Here is a 26,135-nt window from a genome sequence, read left to right as displayed (position 1 = left end):
GGTGTGACCACCTTTGGCAGGAAAGAGGCATGTGTCTGGAGGACCAGCTTATCTGGGAAGAAAGTGGTGTATGGAGGGTGGAACAACAGAGCCAGACGCTCACTGGCCCTCCTGGTCCATGTACTGCCATCAAGAAGACACATTTTAATAGTCAGGACTTGCAGAGGGCAACTATGTAGTGGCTCAAAGGGAGCACACATGAAATAAGTTAGCAACAAATTATGGTCCCATTGAGGCATAACAAATGACCGTGTGGAAACAGGTGTTGCGAACACTTAAAAGACAGGAATAACAACTGGTACGTGAACAGGGAGCATTGGTCCGACAGCCACAGGAAGGACAAGATGGTTGACGAATAACCTTTAACAATGCCCAAGGCAAGGCCTTGTTGGGCTTATGAGATAAACAACTAAACCTCTGATAAAGTTGCAGAAAGGAGATCTATCTGGCGTCATGAACACTACATTACAAACTTAACCCAATGGTGGCCTAGATGGTCTTTTGTGGAGACACCTGGCTGCCATCATGGGTGTTCAGGAGGAAGGTAAAAAACCTTCAACTGTCACTGCTCAATCTCAATGCATGAATGTTGAGTTTGTGCAGGCTTGGGTGCTGGCCCTGCTGCAGTGACAGGAGATCCTCCCGAAGGGGCAGTATCATCGGCGGAGCAATGCACAGGAGCTCTGGATACTGCACTCTCCGGTCTGCTGTTGCCCCAATCGCGGTTTGTCCGCCACCACAAACTCTTACTAGTTCCCTATTTTATCTGGACCAGATTGGAAAGATTCCATATATGCTGTGCTCACTAACAACTTCACATCCCACTGTACAGCCTCCTTATGCCATTGTCCCAGCAGACTGAAAGTCTGAAATCTAGGATAGAGGCTGAAATATAAAAATCATAGCCTGAATATCCTGGATTTGCTGCCCTGGATTGTAGGTGCAGAGCTGCACTGTGTCCAGAAAGGCTCTCATGAAAGGGAGTATATGAGAGGGAATCACAGTCCACGAAAAATCATAAAAATATCACCAACCCTGCTGATCTAGTTACTTTTATATTCTACTAACTGTAATGTGCTTGGCCCATATTCTACTAACTGTAGTCCATAAACTGGTCTCAAATCGTGTGATCTAGACAAATATTTAATTTCACCAAGATGACCTTTTCTTCATTATCACATGCGAGGACCTTCAAATATGAGAGTTGAGCATTTCGCTGTACAAAAACTGTTTTCTTTGCTTAATTTAATAGACTAAAAGTTTGCTCTATGTATAACAAAAATCTAGCCCACATATAGGGTACAGACAGCCCCTGACTTGCCTCTCAATTCACTTTATAACATGGTTATCATGGCGGGGGCAGGAATGTTTGAGTTCATGTTTACAGACGCTTTTTAAGTAAATATATTACTAAAGCATAATGTGATAGTGTATTGTCATTTACAGCCAGCACATTTCCATTGAGATGGCCACAAACTTTCACACTGGCATGGAGTTTTGCTGATAAAACTATATAGCATGCAAACAATATTGAATGGAAATTGGGTATCAGCATATATTTATAATTTTCACATCACCAAGGAAAGTGCTCTTATTTTTATTTGAACCTATTATTGTTTTCTATCACACTCAAGAATTTAAAATGTGCTTTCCTGACTACTGAGATATTTTTGGAAATTTTTGTACAGTTAATTCACAAGCTATTTAAATACTATGTGTTAGAAAAAAACTGAAATCCTACAACCTTTCATTTCATCTACCTGTACCCCGACGATTGTCACAGTACACTTTACTTTTCTTTCTCTGACTGGAAAGAGTATTCTGTAAACTGTAATCTTGAGGATAAAATAAGCTGCAGTTTGTAAGAAGACATAGGCAGTCATTTGACCTCCGTCTTTGAACGCGAATAGCAAATGTGACAAGATAAGAAGATTTAAAGATCTTTATTGGCCATTTACTTTCTCAATGAACAGAACACTCTTCTGAATGACTTTGGCAGATTGATAGTGAACCCCAGGAATGTGGGAGGTTCGCCGTAGTCTGGAGGTGGGTGACAATAGCCTAGGTCGAGCAATTGAGGCGGAGGAGCGTCGCCCCCACTAATTGAAATGCACCACCCCATCTGCTAGAGAGGAAAAATAAAATGGCAATACAGTTAATGTATTATCATTTTATTTTTCAATAACCCCGTTTCGGGGCAGAGTATCAAGACGTGGGCGGTGCAGCTGCTGACTTACAGCAGCAGAACTATGTCATGGGCAGGGCACTTAAGTGTAAAGTACACATGACCCTTTGGCAAGCGAAGCATGCCCACTTTAAACCGCACAACCCAGGTGTCCTGGACAGCTGGGTTGAAACCAAGCAAAGGCACCCATTGCTCTTTGGAGCACTGAGAGAGCCTGCTCCATACAATCCCGGCACTGCTCTCATGCTGCATGAGAGAAGCTCCTGTATTGGTTAGGGAAGTTGCCTGGGGCCTGTGCAGGAGCAGTGAAGGACACTGAACAGGAGCGTGGACGTGCAATAAGATAAGTTTCCTTTTCTTTTTTTAATGTTTTGATGTTAATGTTTTGAATGTTTTTAATTGCCGACATGCATTACATTATTGTTTTAACCCCTTCGCCGCGCGGCAAATTCTGCCGTGGTGCGAGGGGGCGGGGCTGGGCGGGCGCTCAGGTACCCAGGACGGCTCCCGGCCGGCATAAATCACGGTGGGCGCGTGCTCATGACGGCAGGGAGCCGTCCGAACTCCGCCCACTGATTAATTCTCCAGCACAGGCTGGCAATTAACTGCGCGTGGGCGGAGCGGCAACGTTCGGACGGCTCCCGGCCGTCATGAGCACACGTCTACTGTGACTCATGACGGCAGGGAGCTGTCCTGAGCATGGATGTGGTTAAAGTTATGATAATGTAATGCATGTTGTCAATTTTGTTGATGTAATTTGCCCCCATGCACCGGCAACCACCTCCCATTTGTCCACCCTACCACTTACTGAAGGTGGAAGCCCGGTTGAGCCCGCCTTCAGCAGCCAGTCATTGAGGTTGGGGAAGACTGGGACCCCTGACCTCTGCATGTGTGCTGCAATCCCTGCCTTCACTTTTGTGAACACCCAAGGGGCACTGATAAGGCCAAAGGGGTGCACAGTGAACTGAAAGATAACATGAACCACAGGCAACGTGTGTGGGCGGGCAGGATGAGAAATGCGAAAATGTGCATCATGCAGGTCTAGCACTACCATACAGTCTCCAGGATGCAGGGCAAACAAAACGTGAGCATCTTGAACTTCTCTTTCCATAGAAAGACATTGAGAGGATGCAGATATAGGATAGCGTGGAGGACTCTGTCCTCTGACATCAGAAAGTAGTGGGAATAGCATCCACACCTAACTTTCTGCCGTGGGCACCCCCTTGATGGCTTTTTTGGCCTAAAGAGCCTGCATTTTCTGACTGAGTAAGGAGAGATGGTCCTTCATCAGTCATTCACGAGATGGTGCTAACGGCAGAGGTGATCCAACAAATGGTAGGGTGTAACCCTTTTGCACAATCTGAAGCACTCAGTTGTCAGATGTGATTGACGACCATTGGGGCAGATGGTCCCAGATCCAGACACCAAATGGATGTTGCAGCAGCAGCCGGAGGGGTGGGGGAAATTGGACAACAAATTGGTTACAGCGCCCACGTCCTATGTGGGATCTGCAACCTCGCCCTCAAAAGAACTGGGCGGAATGCTGGTTAGAGTAAGGTTAGAATTGTTTGCACCCAAAAGTGCCTCAGCTCAGTCTGCGGTATGGGCGAAGGGCTGCTTTTGAGGGCAGCCAGTCAGAGAAAGGCCTAGGGACCTGGTGGTAACTCAACTTGCCCAGAACTGCTAGAGTGCCGTGACAGCTTTCTCACCGAACCACAGAGAACCCTCAACGTCATGTCAATGAGTGACCACTGAACATCAGCTGAAAATCCCATTGAATGCAACCAAGCATGGTGGGGCATTGCCACTGTGGAAGCTATGGCCCTACCTAAAGGGTCTGTGGTGTTCATTCTGCATCGATTAGCAATTTTTGCTGTGTTTCGGCTGTCAGTTGGGGCTTGATGAAGAATGCCTCGGCCCTCATCTTCGAGCATGGGGAGCAGCTGCACCAGCAAATCTGATAAGGCATGGAAAAACAGCCAGAGAGGCATACAGTATTAATGGACCGCAGAGCCAGGCTGGTAGACAAGGAATTGTGTTTGCAAAAGGCATCCAGCTTCTCGTATTCCATGTCAGGTGGAGTGGACAGGACAGGAAGTCGTTAAGGTTGACTTTAGCCGTGGAAGCATCGACTACCAAGCTCTCCGGGGAAGGGTGATGAGAGAGAAAAGCTGAGTTTCCTTGAGCCAGCGGGCAATCATCCTGCGCATAGGAGTCTGTGCAAGGCTTAGACCTTGCTCCTAGGAGAATGTCGGGGAGGACTTCCTTGAATGGTAGGAGTGGCTCAGCCAAGCTCACTGATGGTTGAAGCGCCTTTGTCAAGATGTGTGTCAAGATGTTCAAGGGGTAAATCTTGCATCTCTGCAAGCTTTACCCCTTGAAGGATTTTATTTTTTATTTTACAGCTGTACCTCTTGCGAGGTATACCGAAATGGTTTATTGCAACAATGAATTCAGAGCAACAGAAGTAGATTTTTAGGCTCCTGGCTGGCCTGAATCCCAAATGGTACAACATCCTTGACGGGTGGATACAATTCTAAAATGTTTTAGTGAACATGGTGATGACCTTCATGGAAATCTGTAATATATTTTATGGGCTCAGTGGTTACAGTAGTTTTCCTGGCAGAGATCAGTAGGTTGAACCACTCAAAGTCCCAATCTTGTTGTCAGTTTTTGCCATATTTTCTTATGAGTATGAACAGTTTTTCAATGATCACTTGGGATTTCTTAACAAATTTCTTCATTGCAGTTCCTTCTTGCTCCGAGAAGCCCTCGGTTTGGGATACTGCAGATAGAATGTGGAGGATAGCAGCTGGTGCCATCAAGAGTTGAGTTGGCCACAGTAGATGTGCGATGAAGTCGTGCATGAATTTTCTGATCATGCAGATAGGTGCTATGATGCAGGAAATCTACATGATTCTTAGATATTGTTGAGGACAGCCGTATGTTCATATTGTTTTGGTTCATTGGTCTGATAAATCTCTGTAAAAGTGATTCACGTTACTGCCATATTAGTTAAATATCGTCTATGTAACAACCCTAATAGATATTGTAGGTTGTGACATCTGAAAACTCATCACCCCAAAGTCAAAGTTTTTCATCTACTTCCATAAAGATATAGCTCCCCCTCCACCCCGGTGGAACAAATAAGGCACCCTTTGTGGTCCCTTGTATCTTAAGACATTTTTTGGCTGAATGTGAAATAGCTGTTGCGTAGACAGAAGTGTAACATTCACAGAATCATATTTAGAGGCTCATTAACAGATCTGGTGGAAAATGTATGTTTTTTGGCCTGAAATCCAAACCTCATTTTTGCTGGATTTTGTAGATATGTATATAATTTAGTTTATTTAATATCTCGGTGTCTTATGTAAGATGGAGGGTTCTTCATGAAGGTCTGACAACGTGACTCAATGCAATCTCTTAATGTCAAGCATAAGGAGTCAATGCCGGATACGATGAGGCACCTTGCTGGGCACTGGGGGTGAGGGGTCGGGTTGGGGGGGGGGGTGGCGGTGGTCGGTGCACCTTTGTGTATTTCTAGGAGTACATAAATTGTTGCCATTTTTGGATGCTTGCATATAGCAATTGTTTCTTTTCCAGTTGAAGAAACCATCTTTGCAGCAAGCATTTGTTCAGTTTGAAAAGCAGGTAATCTTGAACTCTAGAAGCTGGATTCTCATAAGGTCGTTGGTAGCAGGTAGTATCTGACACCTGTTTCTCTGCTTCTGTAATGTGATCATTAGGCCTGGGTGAAATATAAATTACGCTGGTGTAATTTGCGTAATTTTGGGTAGTTTGTGTTATGCTTGTTATGCACATTTTATGAAATAATGCCACTGCACGTCATTTTGCACTGTTTAGTGTAAAAATGTACTGCAAATGTGCAATTCTCCCTGATTTGCGGTAACATTTTACTGCAAACGCAAAGAAACAAAAGCTGTTGTTTATGGTGCTCTTGTTTAAATGATCCTCACACCAAAAATTTATGCAAGGATTCATTTAATGCTCAAATATAACATTAAATTAAATTTGCATTTCGCGCTTGGAGCTGGGAGGTGGAGTTCCTGAACTTGATGGTACCCAATTACTGACATTTGCGGATTTGTACCCAGATGGTACATTCCAGCCCCCCCCCCCCACTGGTGTAGATGGGAATGAGGTCTCCTTTATGGAGAAATTTACTTACCACAGACTCCGATCGGCATGTCAATCTTTTGGGGATGGCTTCCCTGAGGCACCCCCCACGCTCCAAGCCATTCAGACTTTACTTGCGCGGGCGACGCCGAGAAAATTGGTGACTAGACTATACACGACCATGCAGGACCAGGCCCCAATTGTCACGCCAAGATCCCTGGCACTTTGGAATGCTGACTTAGACCCCCCGCTAGATGAGGAACAGTGGTCTTTTTGCTGTAGACAGCTCCTGGACCTCTCCCCCAATTATAAACTTCGACTCATTCATTTTAAATTTTTACACAGATATTACAGAACGCCTGTTAACCTGCACCGAATGGGATTGAGGGGAAATGCTGGATGCTGGAGATGTGGGTTTGAGCCGGCTACATTCCTCCATATGGCTTGGAACTGTCCGGAGCTCGACGAGTTCTGGTTGAACGTATTTGTTGCAATTAATCAAATAATTGGTAGAAATGATGACATTGTGCCACATCTGGGCTTGTTGGGGTTGGTTAAGGACACGGTGCCGCAGAGGAGAAAACTTCATGCCCTTCTGCTTTTATATGCTCGTAGACATGTTGCTGTTAAATGGGGTAGACGCAGGGTACCCACCTTTAGGGCATGGCTTGAGGATGTGAGTTATGGCCACACGCAGCTGGGGACCTTCTGGGAGTTGATGCCCCTGGCCTCCAGGCCTAGAGATATTTGGGAGCCCTTTCTGCAGTGGTCTAGGTCGAGGGCGCAATCTCCCCAACCCGAAACCTAAGAGGAAGGCTCTAGAGAATCCCTGATTTGTCTGTGGGATGTTGGGTGGACAGGGGTTTCCTGTCTCGATGTTCTGAGATGTGGTCACGTCCACACGATACCTTTTATGGTAATGACATTCCTATGTGATGTTCCGGGCTCCTAATTGTAGAGCTGTGTATATCGTCCCTGAACACCATATTTCTCCTTTATGTGAGTCAGCGCCCCACCTAATGTTTACGCGTACTCCATTAGTAAATGTGAAATCACTATCCAATAACTTAAGACAGATCATCCGATGCTATTATAATTTTTCCCTGACTTGCTCAAAATCTTGTGTTTTTGAAATGGTTGTTTGTAAAATGCATCTGTTTATTACTTGCTGCATTGGATACTATATGTGTGATTGTATGACATGTCTTTTAATTCAAATGCCAATAAACAGATTAAAAAAAAATAAAAACAAAAAAACAAAAAACAATTGCATTTCGCATATTAATTCAAATTACTCACATTTTCCACACCCATAGTAATCATGAGGGTATAATATCACTACCTTTTCCCTTTGTCTGATTTTTTTTTACATTGAGGTATTAGAGGGTTTTTCTTTTGTTCCGGAGTGACATTTGACAGAAGGTATTTCCTTTTTATTTTATGTAGTTGCCAAAATTATGTTCCAGATCATTGATAACCACGGTAGAGAATAAATCAATGATATTACCATACGGAAAGGAAGGTGTGAATTATTTTCCAGAGCAAATGAGTTATCATTGCCCAAAGCGCTCAACATCCTGGCCTATTTCCAGTTGTCCAGATTCTTCCATGCTAACTAAGAGAAATTTAAAGCCTTCTAGCTCCCCGGATGTAAATATGGAACTGGTAGGAGGTCTCTGGATCATTTGATAAATATTAGGTTGTCCTGGAAAAAGGTGTGTAGCTTAGTCTTGGAAAACGACGTGTAGCTTAAGTTTCAGAATAAATGTATTTAGGTCACTCTTTATATCAACTTGATCCCAATGTGTTGTAGAGTAGAAGGAAAGCCCTCTTTTCATAATGTCTGTTTCAGTGTTAGTCAAAATGTTATCGGACAGGTTAATGATTAGTTGATGGCTGGTGTGGTTGGTTTTCTTTTCCAGTGCCTTCTTCCATGGGTTGTGGTATGCACTTGTTGTACCGATGTGGCCTTTATACCTTGTGTGTTGAGTTGTTGGTATGTCCTTTTTGAAATTCTCAGACTAGAGCTTTTGAATTTCTCTAAACAATTAGACCCAATCTTTGAGGTTGTGGCTTCTGCTGCACTTGTTACAGAATCTGTGAGGATTTTAACTTGGAATAATTTGTGGATTTGTATTATTAGGAACTTCTAGAGATGTTGTGCCGTTTATTTGTAAACATACAGACAAGGCCCAATTGATAATCTTGTTGGTGGCTTCTGAACTTACAATTCCTTCTTTAAGTATCCTCTTCAAATGCATCTTTGGAGGATTCCATCGTTTTTCTTTGTGCTTTCCCCCAAAGGTTAATTTTTTTATTTTACATACAAGACTGTCCCCCTCAGTGCACTATTTTTCAACTTCTTAAACTTCAATGTCAATCAGTCTGCTTGCTAAAGTTGAGGCATGGTTTGAAGCCTGTGGTCATTTGCCTCACACACTGTCTGGAAAACAATGATTTTGCAGTGGGTGAAACACCAACAAAAGTTTGAGATCGAACAACTAGAAAAAAGGAGCCAACACCAGTAAGTGAGCTGGCTTCTATATATGTCGTCCTGTTGTTACTTCCAGAGGCTTTGTGAGGGCACTGCAGAACCCGATAGTGCCACCTATCTGCACGCAAAAGCAATTGCTTAAAAAAAAAGTTCCAGATCCAGTCTGGTGCCTGGGGGAATTCCAAGGGTGAGCAACCTGCTGTAAGAAGTATCCATAGGAACATCAGTATTCATAAAAAAGAGAGAAGATTCTACAATGGAGAATGTTGACCTCCTTTTCATCATATTTATCTTGCAATATGTTTACCACTCCTTTTCGTCATGTTTAACTTTGGGATATATTTTTGAAATGTTTTTCTGCGGACTGTAAATTGTAGCAAGCAAGAAACATTTAGATGTGTGTGTTTGGGTATTTTGTCAACATCCTATTTGCAGGCCATATGTGTGTATCACTTGCATGACACAAAATATCATTTTGTTTAAATATAAATGTTTGTCTACCTTGTCCCATGAACCACAGGTGTTTTATGACAACCTTAAATGTGCAAAACCAACAAGTCGGTCCAGTACCAAGGTCAAACATACACCAAAGGCCAAGCCAACACTCTAGGCCAGAGTACCACACACAGAGGTTAGTGGGTGGTAGTAATGACTCACACATATGCATGACAGGCTCAGCGTCTAGGTTGATGGTGACTGTACTTAGGAGAAGGAACAGAGGACATGCTGCACTGCAGCGGTGACACAGCAGCCTTCCACCCATTTTCCAACTTCTCACATATTCTAACGGACTGTGTACATGAGTTAAGTGCTGACAATTACCACTTGCTGACCTAGACGTTCAGCAGTTATCCTAAGCAGCACAACGGTCTCCTTGTGACGTGTATCCTTTTACAGTCAAAGGATGACAAGAAGCGGTCACTTTCGTTCCTTCACAGAAACAGGGTGTTGGGTGAGACCAAGAACTATAAACTCCTTGTGAGAGCAACAGAAAACCATATTTATTTGACAAATGCCTAATAAATCTCTGCAGAAGCAACATAATGAGCATTAAGTGAGAGACACTGACAACATCACAATCACAGAATTAAGAATACAGAGCAAACTAACCACAAGCCAGCAGAAGCGGACACTGTAGAAAATGGGCACATGTGGTGGCATCACAAGCACCATAGAGTCTAGACTCCAAACAGCACTTGTGTGACTAGCACCCATGACCCCTGGCACTGAACCTCATGGCACATGTCAAACACCCACACGTTATCAGCATCAAGCACTCGATTCTAACGGGGGATTGTTGCACACACCCATTATCTCAAGTCACAAATACAGAAAAATTATTTTACAAGATAAACTCATAAGTCATCAGCCAAAGAAGGTGTAGATTTCGAGGGCATACCAAGTGCCAATAAGATTCCCATCTGGTAAAAAGTAGAAAGTGGGCAATCATGTGTGTCTCTTTACTAATACTATACAACAAGCTGCATGTGTAGGAGGGACGGGACACTTCCTCTTTTCACATAAGCGTAGGAGGTTGGATTTATCGCAGACTATTGCCATCAGTCAGTGTCCTTACATATGGTGAAACAAAAGAAGCTACATTTATGTATTTACTTAAACTGCTCATACCACAGGCCCAATCCCATCTAGCAGCACGAAAACAACATCAAAGCACGGTATGCTTAAAAAAGGATGAGCAAAAACGCTACTTTTCAGCGCTTCCTCAAAGTTTAACAAAGCCAATCCCTGCTGGATCTTGATCCAGTCTCATAATTTAGGGCCTAACACTGAAAGCTTCCTTTCCCCCAAAATTAGCATTTGATATGGAGGGGAACAGCTCGAACTAGAAGAAAGGAGGTCTACAATGCGCTACCAGGAACGTTTTTTGGCAAGGCTAAACAGCAAGTAGTCATGTGGCCAGTGTCACAGAATTAGTAGAAATGGTATCACTAACAGATGCCCATGGGGATTCTTCATGTGCCTTTACTCAGAAAAGCAGAAGGTGCATAGATTACAAACACTTCTGCCTTAATTAAATAAACAAGAAAGTACGTACATGGCAAGCACAGATGCAACCTTAGTCACAGCACAAATTGATGGGTAAAATGGCAAGCGCTCCTTTGTTTCCGCAATGGACATTGAAAGGGATGAGAAGGAGCAAGCACCAGTGTCCTAGAAACAGACACATGATAGTCACAGAAGCAGAAGTAGGTGGTATGTGGTAACCACTCAGGAGTTTGGAGCCTTCTGTTCCGGACACTCACTCATTAGAAATGAAAACTAATACCACCAGCTATGATCTCTTATCCCTAAAAACAGAACGTCACGTCAAGTCACTGGTATCCAAAGTTACTCGGCAGCTGGCTATGGAAATTTATGGCAAAAACGTATGAGCACAGAGATCAAAAAAGAGTCAGAACCACAAGATAGTGCAACCAAAGCATCAGATGAATAAGAAGACCCACCATAGGAGCCCATCAGGAAATACAAACCGAATGGCTACACCTTTAATATATCACACAGCATCAGTTATCGCCCATACTATAAACATGAGATATAGGACCTGAAAGACCTCCTAAAACTGCGGTAGCACTTTAGATTCTCAAAGAAGACACCTGGCCAGTGCATTTCTGTGCTAACACAAACCATGTTCTACTTTCCAAAAAACATGACCCAACGAAAATAATTGTTTACAGCATTGTTTAGTTGTCACTGAAAAGTGTTAGGTTTTTGGTGCACATGCAAAGGCCCAGAGAAGCAAAATAGCAGCCTGGGATACTTAATATATCGTTCAGGCTTCCAATAGTCTTGAGAAAATAAGCATCAGGGTAAACACTGTACACAAATATTATCTGTACCGTTAAAAATGGAGGCAAAGAGAACAGAGGTTGATACACTAACCCGTATATGCCAAAACAGAACAAGCTAAGCACGGCAGCTGTGAAAATACTGCCTACAGGTAATGTACTAATAATCAAACATGAAATAGCTAACCTTTCACTAATGACAAAAAAACAACGGTCGAGGATGGATTCATTCACATAAGACTTCTATCCAGGGTAAATGGATATGCCAGTAAGCAACCACATATCACAATAATTAGATTTTGACACAAAAACAGCGCTACGTTTTTACTGCATCGATAAAAGCTTTATTTTAAGCAACAGAAAATAGCACTGCATTTAAAAGAGAAGTCTAGGCATAATGTGAGACGAGCTATGCCAAATGTTATGCTAGTTCTTGCCAAGAATTGAAACACAAGAGCCCATTAGTACTGTGGCAAACTTTAAACGATGCAGACGAAATCTAGAATGAAACACACACCAATACCAATACTTCCTTACCTTATTGCTGTTTTGTATTTCTGAGGCGCATATCCTTCACTTTCTTGGCTTCAACGACTAAAAAAAAAAAAAAAAAGTATATATATATATATATTTATGGATTCCCAAATGAAAACACTGCTTTGACTCTTAAAATGTCAAACAGATGAAAACACAAAAAAATACCGGACAGGGGAGCGACTTAAAGAACAACGATTTAACTACCGAATGTTAAAGTTTAATGGTTATACACAAAACACTGGAAAACTTTTTATAACTGGAGATTTATGGACCGAGTGAAGTCACTTACATAGACCTTTTTTCAATCATAGGCAGGTTGGCACCACTGGTTATTCTTTGTAGACTTTCAAATGGATGACACTCTTGTTCACAAGGCCCTATTCCTGTTTTAGGAGCCCCCTGTGCCATAAAGGGCACAATCGACAAGCTGACAATTGCCTAAAGCAGTTTCCCCTCATTGCTACAGGTGCTTTCAAGCTTCGTACCAGCGAAGAAGACATTGACTGTAAAGTTTTTTTTTGACATCTTAATATATTCTGATCTGAATTATCACAGAGTCTAGTCCTACTGGCTGCAGACACACTAGCGCAACCATCATTTAAGGGTACACTGTGCAGGAATTAGATCAAAACAATTGAGTGATCGTTCAAAATAGAGCTATTTGACAACAATGTAACTATCAGTCCATAAAAACGACAGCCATTGCTTGCTAAATAAAACAACGTCATCGACTGAATAGCAATATTGATGTATGCGATATCAGGATCGGGTATGTTTTTTGACTTGTGTATCTGAATAAAGAGACTGTCATCACTCATAACAGTGAAGAATTATTTTTACTTTTCTTTGTTTACAATGAGAGTAAACATTATTAAAAGTACATAATCTCATATTTATTTAGAAAAAGGGGGTCCCCTGCACAAGGATGGCTTGCCAAGAGCAAGGAGAAAGAAATATATCCTAAGCAAGAACTATTATATTTGAGTTACGAGCATATAACTACACATTAATAACAAACCAAAAAATACATACATTATGAAGTAAATATGGACATTGACAAAATTCGGCATATTTTATATTCAAAATAGCAAAAATATTTATTTGATGTACAATTAATAAAAAAGCTAAAATATCATTAGGAGACTATCCATAGAGCTGTTCAAAATCGTCTTTTGTGACATATCTAGCAGAGTTTCATGTCATGAACATATAAGACAATTTGATATAAATACAATCGGCTGAACATATTCTCGAGTAAACATAAGATTCTCTAAGACTAAACATGTAAATTCACTGATAATATTCAATAGAGGATGACAATGGAACATATATTATGGAGGGCTTGAAGATGTAGTTACGAGTGTAGTTCTTACTGGCTGTAGGGTCCATGGTCGGTCAATTGAAGAGACCCAGAGCTGGTGTGTGTTCTCAATGATCTTAAACAAATCTATGTAACTTTATAGGAGTCAGAGCTTTTCTACATTGGCGACGATCTGGGGATCGGAGAGCAGCACTCAACGCCTCATCACTCTGATCGATCACCAGGGGCTGTTGGAGCGGTTATAGGAGCAGGACACGCTTTGGGCTAGAAAAAGAGCTTGAAGGCAAGCTGTGGTAGTGGTGGTGAAGGAGCACAGTTTCACGGTGCAGATGGCATGTTGTGGTGGAAACATATGGCGCAATTTACATTGAAGTTTAGCACAATGGACAGCTCAGAGTGACTTTAGCCTCAAACCTCACTTGTTCCTCGAGGCAGCGGCGCCGCAAGACCTGCGATCTGGTAGGAAGGCAGTGACGCCGCTATTCTGCATGAAAGCACCTCTCATTAAGGGGGCAAAGTGGTGAGAGCCTGCTGCTCCCTGGCAGAGGAGCGTCTTCCCTAGAGTGTGCCATGCCCTAACCCTTGAGGCAGCGGTGGTGTGATGAGTAAGCAACCCGCTCACTCATCAGTACAGTTGGTGTTGTCCCTGAAGTGTTCAGCAGCGCAAAGTGACCTTGTTATTATCGCTCACAGCATAGGTCATTTCGATTATTAGAGGAAGGATCTTGACGTTCACCGGATTAGCCAATCACAACAGTGGAGTCACTGATTGCTTAGATATTTAGAGGAAAGACCCTATCCTCACTTCCTTTTACGCAACACTGGGGAGAAGTTGAAGGAATTAGTGTGAAATTTCTCCATTTTGGGTGGTTTTTGTTGTTTAGTGATACAAGGCACGCTGGATTTTTTTTGGCAGTGGAACTGGAAATATGGGGTGCTGAGTTGAGTCCCAGAGAGTTGAACTGTTGTACTCTGGTACCAAATCAAGTACCAGTAAAGCGTACCACCACAGCTGTACCCAGGTGCTGAGTCGGGTACCTGTGATTTTGGAAGTTACTGAAGGGTTTTCATTGCTCACAGTTGTTAGGATTAAAAAAAAAAACACGAGAATCAGTTGAAAAATAGGTTAAGGAATTATGTAAATTGTCATCATCTTGTTAGTTTGAGGATGCGTTAGAGGAGCGAATCCAAGATCAATTTATATTTGGGTGAAACATAGAAAAGAGAATAACTCTGTCAAAAAGATGATCTGAAACTGGATAAAGTAATACTTCTAGCCAAAAAGATTAAGCATTCCCTTGCGTGCCTTGATATGATTAAGGAGGACAATGGAAATGCATGGTAGCATCAGGTCCATAGCGTGGTCAAAACAAAAAACGATTAAAAAAAAAGAGAAGATTTACAGGAAAGTGTTTCAGATGTGGTTTGGTTGGGCATATCGCCAGTGATCAGAAATGTCCAGCTTGGGGGGGTGTCTGCAAAGCATGTGAGAATAAGGACCACTATGCAAAAAACTGTAGAACTCAAAATAAGAGAAACAGAGCGAAGGAAACAGTTGTGAGTAATGAAGAACAACAAAGTGAATATGATGAGTTGCAGTGTGGTGAGATTGTTCTTCAGGTGCAGAATCAAGGGAAACGTGGACCAGAAGACTACATGAATGTTAATGGCTATAAAGTAAGAATGCTTTTTGACTCTGGGGCAAAAAATCACTTTGGTACCAAGTGTCTTTTTTAATGAAAATCTAGCTAATAAAGTAAAGCTGTTTAAGCCAGACATCAAACCTGTAACATTAGGGGCCAACCTATTAAATTGGTGGGTTATTTTGTAGGTGAATTAGAGTAAAAAGGATGGATCATTGCAGACAAAATGTATATCTCTTGCAAGGGGGGTATTATAATTAGTTGGTTTCACCAGGGAGATTTAGAAGTTATGCTGGATCCCAATAGCTCTGTTCTGATTGGCTTAAGGAGGATTAGTCTATTTGATCAGAGGGGCATTCAAATGAATAGTGGGACTCATCGTTTGTCTGAAGTGGGGATAGTTCAGGATGAGGGCCGATTAGAACAAAAAAAATGCTGGGCATAGAGAATTTCATGATGTGTTTAATGACAAGTTAGGCTGTTTGACTATACGCATGAGATTGTGTTGAAGGAGAATGGATCACCTGCGGCATGTAAAATTTGGGGTGTTCCTTTTTTCATGTGGCAAGTAAGGATGAAGTAGACAAATTTAAATTAAAAAAGGAAGGCATAATTGAGAACGTGGAAGCATCAGAATGGGTGTCACCAGTTGATTTGACTTGTAAGGCTTCAGGGTACATTAGATTCTGTGTGGACTAAGAGAATTGAATAAAGCAGTGGTAGTGGATAACTATCACCTACCAAACATTACAGACATATTGTCACAGTTGGATGGTGCTAAGCTGTTCTCCATGATAGATTTCAGAACAGCAAATAACCAAATTGAGTTGGAGGAGCGGTCCAGAGATCTGACTGCTTTCATCACGTCCCTCGGGGTGTATTTGTTCACTGTGATGCCCTTTGGCTTGATCTCTGCAGCCTCATCTTTACAGAGAGCTATGGAAAATGTGTTAGGTGGGTATTAAGATCTATCAGGAGAATGTGCTGGTGTTTGGTAGTATACAAGAGGAGCATGACAATCGATTGATGTTGGTACTTGAATGTTTCAGGAAAAGAGGCCTTACATTAAAGGAGGGCATATGTAGACTGAACTGCAAGGATATTGTGTATTTGGGACGCAGGTTATCAGAGGAAGGGGTGAAACTCAATGAGGAGCTAGTGGATACCATTAGTAGTTATCTGTCCCAGACTACAAGGAATACTGTTACATTTTTAGGCATGGCCGAGTACTACAACAAGTTAAATTCCCATTTTGCTGGTCATGCCAATAGTATGAGGAAACTGATAAAAAAGGGAGTGAAATCTGCATGGACAGCACAGTGTGACATATCTATAAGTTGAATCTTTATTTTTGGCTTACCTGAATCATCTTTTATGCAGTAATTTCTCTTTGATACTTTATGTTTCTAGCTGATCTCTTTTCTGTTAGTTTAGGACTTTGTTTTTGGAAAAGTTAATAGTTTAATCTGAGTTTTACAATTCAATATAAAAGAGTGAAGATGTGTGGTCTCTTATAATGTGGGTTGGAAGTTAAGCAAGTGGAAAGTGGTGTTCAGAAGGTTCTTACTGGCTCAGGGTTCCCTGGGTAATCCGATGGAGAGACCAAGAGCTGATGGTTGCATGGGGCATTGCTTCTTATGGATCTTAAATGCATCTATGTAACCCTATTGCAGTCAGAGCTTTTACCTTTACAAACACTTTTCACCTTTATAAAGACAGAGTTCTCAGAATGTCTGTACAACAATGAATGTCGGCACCCAGTCTTTCTGGACACACAACATTTTCAGTCTAAAAAAAATAATTTTTACATCAAAACCACAAAGATGGGTAAGCTTAAAAGACTGAGGTGATAAAAGGTCCTTGCACTGCATCATTAAGATTTCTACTATCATGATGCTTGCCAGCGGGTTAATGCCATTTTTACAGGCACTCTGCACCTCTCCTTTCTCCACTGTCTGGACCGGACTTCCAAGCAGTGAAAAAAGGAAATGATTTAGCTTCTGAGTGGCAGTTATTACGTTTTCTTGTTGTCACTAAAAATCAGGGCAACCCTGAGTGATAGCAGGAAAATTCAATTCACCACAGCCTGATGTTCTTTCCAGGAATTGGCCCGGCTGAAGAGAATGGGTAGAGCTAAAGTAAAGCTAAACCGGGGTACTTTGCACTTCACTGTCAATAAGTCTTAAATCAGTTTCTGAATACAGAACGAGCATCATGGTAGACCTTTCTTGTAATACATTGCTTTAAGTTTGCATGGATCTCTGACCATTACTTAAGAAGTCTCAGTGATGTGGAACGCAAATGATCTGAACATACTAGTATATAATGTTACTGCAGTAAGGATTACCACCTCCATAGGATGTATTTTATTATGTTATACGTTTTACAAGAAACTAACAATGGTAGAGACCTAGTGCTGTATGTACCATTGATCTCCAGTTCAGTAGGCAACTGTATTGTTAAAGGTAACCAATATAAACTAGTCATCATCAATGCTGGCTAAAGCACCATAATATATTTTGTGTGATACAAGTTTCTCAAAAGAATTCATATTCTAGCTTTATGGATGAGCAGATTTGTTCTAGCCAGCACGTTGCTACTGCTAAATAGATCAGAAACGTTCAACACCACGGAACAGTCAGACAAATATCTAAATATACTATTTTTGTTCTATTGATTAAAATTCCAACCCCTTGTGATCCTGATGAGAACTCAGAATGTACCACTAATTTAAAGCTATTTTTTTTACTATTAAACAAAATAGATAAAACAAATAGAATATCCAAATATACATTCTACTAAATTAAAAATAGGACTATATATCGTATATGAATAAAACCACTAAAACTTTACTAAGTCTCTTCCATTAATAACAATTACAAATCTATCTACAGCACAAGTTACATCCACAGACTGCACATCAAACAATTAGATTGCTTGCTTCATAATGATTCCTTAATCCATAATTCGATAAAATAGATTTTCAATTTTTTTGTTAACAGTTGTAAAAATGAAGAATCCACTATAACAAGTGCAATATTACATTTGAAAGATAAACCACAGAAAAATAGACCTCCATTTTCCTGAATTGATGTTTCCATGTGGGGATACCCAAAAAAAGGGTTACAACCTATTCAAAATGTTAAAATCAATTGACTCATTTTCAAACTCGGCCATACAGCAAGTTAGGGGAGTTCCACTGCTCCTCCTAGGAATCCCTGGAGGACTCAACTGAATTTATGTTACCCCATCACTTATCCTTGCTTCTAGATTTGTTTTGAATCTCAATTCTTTTTTTAGATAAGCTCATGCAAAAATCAGGCATGAATAACTTTACTTTTAGGGATTTATCACAATTGAGAACTCTAAGCCTCTCCCAGAAGTGAAGAGTAAGGGGTCCTGACAAATAGCCCCAAGCCATTAAATTTGCTTTCATCTTGACTGCCTGGACCATTAAGGAGCTTGGAAACTGAGCACATGTTTTTTAACCATCTCTTAATTTTTGCATGGTACCCAAACATTTGATCTCTTCTCCGTATAAAGGCTTAGTCTGTATCATTTCAGAGTACTCCTTTGATCTACACTGAGGAGATTCCTAATCGGATCAACAGACTGACCCACATGGGAATCCTAGATCAAGCCATCAAGAGCAAAGGTTTACATATCTACTGGAAGATCACAAACCATTCAGCACAAAGGAGGTATCTTGTGGAGTCCTGTCAGAACTGCTTCTCAGTCTATTGTTTCTGTAACATCTATGCGTGACCTTTGATGTACCTCACACGTTGTTAATGTTTGGTATTTTACGCATGTGTATATACATGGACGGCAAGCATGTTCTTCCCCAGCTGGACAGAGATCTGAAAGTGATAAAGCTCTTAAAGAAGTTCAGACAGTAACTGCAGCAGAAGGTGTTACACCATGCTCAAATAAAATCTTGTGCAGCTTGGGTGCTGCTGATCTGTCAAAAGACAGACCTCTGGTCACAGGAAATCATACCAGGCTTGATGTGGTGCCCCACTCCAGTGTTCCATGTTTGTAATCTGAGAGGAATCATGGAAGCTGAATTAAAGATACATCCATAGGCACTGCATTTAGTAAGGGATGTTTCTCTAAGCTCAAACTGCTGATCAAAATGCTCTTTTCCCTAATGTTTTCAGCCACAGTATCAGTTATAAGCAGTGGTTGAAGTGCTTTTGAAAAATGGATGTGAACTGTGATGCTAAGTGCAATAGGGTTGGAGTCAGTGAGTGTGGGAGCAGGGTCAAAGGCATGGATAAAAGTATTCTGTAACTATTTTATTGGTCTTCCCCTTCCGATAAATGCATGTAGAATAGCGCACATATCTAAAATAAAAAACACAAGTTGAACTAAACAGTAGGAAATTAACTATTTTACGTTATGAATCCTCTATTTGTTAATTTGATCACTGCGGATCCCTGTGACCAGACAGCCACTAAACTGAATCTGGTTGGTGCACTCGGGGACTTTTGACTTGTAGATTCTTTATGCTAAGTGGTATAAAGTATTTTAAATATACAAGACATTCTTTTTAACTTGCATTACACACAGTATAAGATAGGCTTCCATAAAATGTGCAAAGCAAATTAGGTTTAAAATAAAGTGCTTTCAAAATAAAGATTAATAACATGCAATCCGACTGTACTAAGTGCAAACATTCATGTCCAGTAAAAGCAGGCATTCCAAAACTCGGCTACTAACACTTACATTACATCTCCAAAAAAATAAATCTTTGTCACTATGAAGCTTCAAGAGATGCCATCAATTAAACCCAATAGAGGTTTCCAAGCAGCCTTTAAATTTCAAACTGCACACATTTACATTTCTTTCAGGGAGCAGCCATCCTGGCGAAAACACTTGTTTCTTGTTAAGTTGTCTGCCTCTCCCTTGGCTTCACAGCACAAGAGAACCTCCCTGTTTGTTGCTACCGCGATTTCGCGGTAGCGGGGTACTTCCGCAAAACGGGTGGGGCTGCGTCGGCCGTTGGACGTGCGCAGCACTATGAAGGTAGTGCTCGCAACGGCCGACGGCAGCACTTAAGGGGTTAAAGAAGGCTATATCACTTTTGAGGATCAGTGAGAGTCGAAGGCCACATAATGTCACTTCCTGTGATGTCATTAAGGTCCAGGATGTGTGATGTCACTTTCAATACCTTTGTGATTTGGTGAATCGCCATCCATGTAAGGAAAAGTAGCCTTGAGAAAGTTACCTTTTCGAGGCAAATTTGAATTGGTTCTGCAGCTTCACCCAGTGATTATCCTTGAATAGGTTTGAAATGAATCCTAAAAGCAAACAATATGCAGACTGAATGGGAAGAGAGGACTCCTCTGAACTGCATAGAACATGCAGGGTGAGAGTTGTAGGCATCCTTATTGACACCAGGTGTCAAATCCTAATCAAGTGTCAAATTCTGCTTGACAGATCTGCTGGATTTACATAATGATGCTTGGAGCACTCTTGAATGGGAAGAGAACAGGATGCTAAGACAATTTTATTGATCCACCATCTGGTCACCGAAGGGCTCTGCTTTTGTCCTACCAGACTTCTGTCCCGGGTTTGTTGTGGCTACAATGTCAGATGTGGGAGGACCCAAGCATTACCATAGTAGACTCCCCAAACACACCCTCAGCACCAAAGTTTAGTGTGACCGAAGGAGTTTGTTATATTGAAAATGCCCAAAGTGGGATGGGTTGGCCCGGGAACTTTGATCCCATTGGTTAGGGAATGCCCATGATGACCTCCCATCTACTAGCTAGTGCCAGGCATAAATGAGGCACCTTAAGGCACACACTTCAGAACACTTTCTGTAACTGCGAAAGATCTGATGAGGTACGGCCCTGCTGTCTGTAACCTGGGAGGAGCAGTGAAGAACTGAACCAGCTCCCTCTTGTACCCAGGACAAGGGAGTGGACTCCAAAGGTCATAAGGCTGATCTGTTCAAGCTAGATGGACACAACAAGCTATGAGAGGTTTTTTGCCTGGAAGCACCGAGCTGACCAGTAACAAGTGGCCCTGGACTGGAACCTGCTGTTGGCCTCTGACAACCTGTAAGTCTCTAAGTGCCTCTCCCCTGTGGTTCTAGGGGCCTTAGAAGTACATTTCTGTGGTGGGTTGTAACTTAAAGAACTAAGTCAGAAGACAAAGTATTTGACTAGAATGAACATGGTTGGTATATCTACCCCGTGCTCCATCGCGGTCAGCCTCAAATGGCACCTAGATCTTGATCTACCATGCCCATTAACGATCATTGGCGCTTTGGAATTTTTGGCACTATTTCTTCTTAAAACTTTAAAAATTCATATCTGGTCCCCCTTATTTGATTTTTGTCATTTTGTTTAATAACGTTTACTCAATGTTTCTAATTCGGGTTGGGATTGTTATTGTTTTGCATTTATTATTGTTTTGGTACTGAATAAATACTTAACACAGTTCCCTAGATTAAGCATTCTGCACTGTGCCATAGCTACCAGGTGGTGAGCTCAGGTTAATTTAATGACTTTGAGGGTTCACTCTGAAAAGGGTTGCGATTATTCATTGAGGATGGGTAGTCACCAAACCAAAACAGAAGTTTCTTACAGTGTGTATTCATAAAAGGGCTACAGGTCAAATTTCTTCACAGCTATTGAGGCCTTGTGGTCTGAGAACCATTCATCTTCACTTGATGAGTATGTCAGTCATACTGCTTGTATGGGTATATGTGGGAATGTTTGAAACTACGTAGACCACACCACTTCTATCAATGTTGCTCTTTTTCAAAGCTGTAACACCAGAAAGGTCAAACAATAAAAGCTGTAGTACAATAATGGACAAAGTCACAGCAGTAACCAGAGTACAATCATTACCTCCAGTGCCATCTGATCCTGGCTGCCAAGTGCCTATGTGCAAAGACTAATAAGCAGTCAGAATATAAGCTGGGTCCGTCGTTGGCAGTTTACCTCCACTTACTCCTTCCAACAGCATCTCTGATGGTGCCACTAACACCTATGGGGCAAACTGTGGCTTGTTATCGTGCTAAGTGTTAGGTTTGTGCCATGCCCAACCTAGTACTTAGGAATGGTTATCACATATCTTGTTTCACCCACCCGGATTGATGGCCTTATGGTGACCCACTTACTGCCTCACGTGTCTTTGGTAATTCTGGGCTCCTCTCCAACTGCAGTTGAGGAGTTGAGGCCTGAAGGGCACAGATGGCTCTGAACCAGAAGAAACCAGTGATGCAGACTGATGGGGTTTTGAATCAGTCTAACACAAGCTGATCCATACGTTGGGCTCCCATGGGTTCCTTGCCAGGCTTGCTCTTGCTGCCTTTAAAAACAAATCATTCAATATATATGGTTCAAGGACATAAGCCACGCACCAAATTAATACCATCCTTGTGCTTGTAACCCCCTCTCCGCCACCACAGGAACACTCCCACAGCCAGCTTTCTCAACCATTGCTCTAATGCCACACAACAAATAACCCACTCGCACTCATGCACATTGATGGCAAACTCAAGCAGGTAGTAATGTCCCTACCTCTAAATGGGCACACTAACTGTGGCACCTCCTAGAGTGATTAATAGTACAGTCCACAAATGTGAGAGGGAGTCTCCAGAAACAATATCACTTGCGCTTGTAGCAAAGAAGTTCTTACACGTCAACTCAACAGCCATGCACAAGAGAAACAATTTCTCGTTGAATTGGAACTAGACTCCCTAACCTACCGTGTCCAGGCTTCAGAAGGTATCAAAGGCTGAGGGAGAAGTGTCCAGCAGAGTGATGATGCCCCCACCAGAGATGACACCCTTCAAGTATTCTGGAGAAGAATTGAGGTAATTTACATTTATATGTTGCAAATAGAGAATACGATTTTGGAAAAGGTGATGGACAGAGTTTCTGAATGATGCAGAATACTCTTACCAAGTCAATAGATCATGGTTTTAATCCATCACTGTTTTTTAGCTCACTGCACCATCCCAGCTCAGAACCTGGCTATATGCAAATTAGTCTGTTCCTGTCCCAGTGCATGATGGGAACAGGGCAAACCAAACTACCAAGCCAATTCTTATACTGGGAAGGAAACAAGCTTCCGGGGACCGGTTTCTGGCATCACAGCCGTCTTCGGCCCGGCTTGCTTGAATCCTGATGGTGCAATGAGCAAGGGACTCACGTCTGAGTATACCCTCCCACACATAGTGTGGATAAAATCGATTTTGGAAAAGGTGATGGACAGAGTTTCTGAATGATGCAGAATACTCTTACCAAGTCAATAGATCATGGTTTTAATCCATCACTGTTTTTTAGCTCACTGCACCATCCCAGCTCAGAACCTGGCTATATGCAAATTAGTCTGTTCCTGTCCCAGTGCATGATGGGAACAGGGCAAACCAAACTACCAAGCCAATTCTTATACTGGGAAGGAAACAAGCTTCCGGGGACCGGTTTCTGGCATCACAGCCGTCTTCGGCCCGGCTTGCTTGAATCCTGATGGTGCAATGAGCAAGGGACTCACGTCTGAGTATACCCTCCCACACATAGTGTGGATAAAATCGATTTTGGAAAAGGTGATGGACAGAGTTTCTGAATGATGCAGAATACTCTTACCAAGTCAATAGATCATGGTTTTAATCCATCACTGTTTTTTAGCTCACTGCACCATCCCAGCTCAGAACCTGGCTATATGCAAATTAGTCTGTTCCTGTCCCAGTGCATGATGGGAACAGGGCAAACCAAACTACCAAGCCAATTCTTATACTGGGAAGGAAACAAGCTTCCGGGGACCGGTTTCTGGCATCACAGCCGTCTTCGGCCCGGCTTGCTTGAATCCTGATGGTGCAATGAGCAAGGGACTCACGTCTGAGTATACCCTCCCACACATAGTGTGGATAAAATCGATTTTGGAAAAGGTGATGGACAGAGTTTCTGAATGATGCAGAATACTCTTACCAAGTCAATAGATCATGGTTTTAATCCATCACTGTTTTTTAGCTCACTGCACCATCCCAGCTCAGAACCTGGCTATATGCAAATTAGTCTGTTCCTGTCCCAGTGCATGATGGGAACAGGGCAAACCAAACTACCAAGCCAATTCTTATACTGGGAAGGAAACAAGCTTCCGGGGACCGGTTTCTGGCATCACAGCCGTCTTCGGCCCGGCTTGCTTGAATCCTGATGGAGCAATGAGCAAGGGACTCACGTCTGAGTATACCCTCCCACACATAGTGTGGATAAAATCGATTTTGGAAAAGGTGATGGACAGAGTTTCTGAATGATGCAGAATACTCTTACCAAGTCAATAGATCATGGTTTTAATCCATCACTGTTTTTTAGCTCACTGCACCATCCCAGCTCAGAACCTGGCTATATGCAAATTAGTCTGTTCCTGTCCCAGTGCATGATGGGAACAGGGCAAACCAAACTACCAAGCCAATTCTTATACTGGGAAGGAACCACCCCCCTTTTCCAAAATCGGTTTTATCCACACCATGTGTGGGAGGGTATACTCAGACGTGAGTCCCTTGCTCATTGCACCATCAGGATTCAAGCAAGCCGGGCCGAAGAAGGCTGTGATGCCAGAAACCGGTCCCCGGAAGCTTGTTTCCTTCCCAGTATAAGAATTGGCTTGGTAGTTTGGTTTGCCCTGTTCCCATCATGCACTGGGACAGGAACAGACTAATTTGCATATAGCCAATTTCTGAGCTGGGATGGTGCAGTGAGCTAAAAAACGGTGATGGATTAAAACCATGATCTCTTGACTTGGTAAGAGTATTCTGCATCATTCAGAAGCTCTGTCCATCACCACCCCCCTTTTCCAAAATCGGTTTTATCCACACCATGTGTGGGAGGGTATACTCAGACGTGAGTCCCTTGCTCATTGCACCATCAGGATTCAAGCAAGCCGGGCCGAAGAAGGCTGTGATGCCAGAAACCGGTCCCCGGAAGCTTGTTTCCTTCCCAGTATAAGAATTGGCTTGGTAGTTTGGTTTGCCCTGTTCCCATCATGCACTGGGACAGGAACAGACTAATTTGCATATAGCCAATTTCTGAGCTGGGATGGTGCAGTGAGCTAAAAAACGGTGATGGATTAAAACCATGATCTCTTGACTTGGTAAGAGTATTCTGCATCATTCAGAAGCTCTGTCCATCACCACCCCCCTTTTCCAAAATCGGTTTTATCCACACCATGTGTGGGAGGGTATACTCAGACGTGAGTCCCTTGCTCATTGCACCATCAGGATTCAAGCAAGCCGGGCCGAAGAAGGCTGTGATGCCAGAAACCGGTCCCCGGAAGCTTGTTTCCTTCCCAGTATAAGAATTGGCTTGGTAGTTTGGTTTGCCCTGTTCCCATCATGCACTGGGACAGGAACAGACTAATTTGCATATAGCCAATTTCTGAGCTGGGATGGTGCAGTGAGCTAAAAAACGGTGATGGATTAAAACCATGATCTCTTGACTTGGTAAGAGTATTCTGCATCATTCAGAAGCTCTGTCCATCACCACCCCCCTTTTCCAAAATCGCAAATAGAGAATACACTACTAATGTTTTTGTTCATTGTAGTTTCTATGCATCGGGGTTTGTATCTGCATGTGGGCTTTGTTAGGCCCAGACTGAGCAATTGGTTGTCTCAGGGTTATATTAGCTTTTGGGCTTCTTTTGGTAGAGGCGTTACATAGGAAAAACATCATTATTTTGCGAAAGAGAGAAGCTCCTGTACCTAAACCCTCCACCCCGCCCCCTGCACCCTGAGTCCCTACAATAGAGAGCTTGTTGGCGATTTCGAAAGAAATAGAGCTGGCAGAAAGATGGCGATCATTGCCAAGGGGTAGTTCTTCAACGATTTCTTGCTGCCATTCCTTGCCCATCTTCTTTCCTGTCGATTCAAGAGGGGGGAGAGGGGTTGAGTGTTCTGTGTGCATATAAGGGAGAGGAGGGGGCTGGGGGAGGACCGAGTTATAATACCAGCGCAGCGGAGGGTCCGAGTAGGCCCTGGGCCCAAGGGGACGCTCAT

General features: G+C 42.4%; 1 protein-coding gene across 4 annotated transcripts in view; it reads right to left on the bottom strand.

Annotated features, from left to right (window-relative positions):
• The window catches only part of ITGB3BP (integrin subunit beta 3 binding protein), a 277,373-nt gene that overhangs the window by 44,169 nt on the left and 207,069 nt on the right, over positions 1 to 26,135 (bottom strand). For all 4 annotated transcript variants that reach the window (XM_078669225.1, XM_078669232.1, XM_078669250.1 and 1 more), the window contains one exon: positions 12,161 to 12,217. In XM_078669225.1, the coding sequence (XP_078525351.1) occupies positions 12,162 to 12,217 (56 nt within the window). In that variant the 3' untranslated portion in view covers position 12,161. The remainder of the gene's footprint in view (positions 1 to 12,160; positions 12,218 to 26,135) is intronic.

The sequence above is a fragment of the Lissotriton helveticus genome, chromosome 1_2 (assembly GCF_964261635.1).
Source record: "Lissotriton helveticus chromosome 1_2, aLisHel1.1, whole genome shotgun sequence".
In the NCBI taxonomy this organism is placed as follows: Eukaryota; Metazoa; Chordata; class Amphibia; order Caudata; family Salamandridae; genus Lissotriton; species Lissotriton helveticus.
Note: the sequence above shows the minus strand (reverse complement) of the source record. Positions and strands in the feature narration are given on the sequence as shown.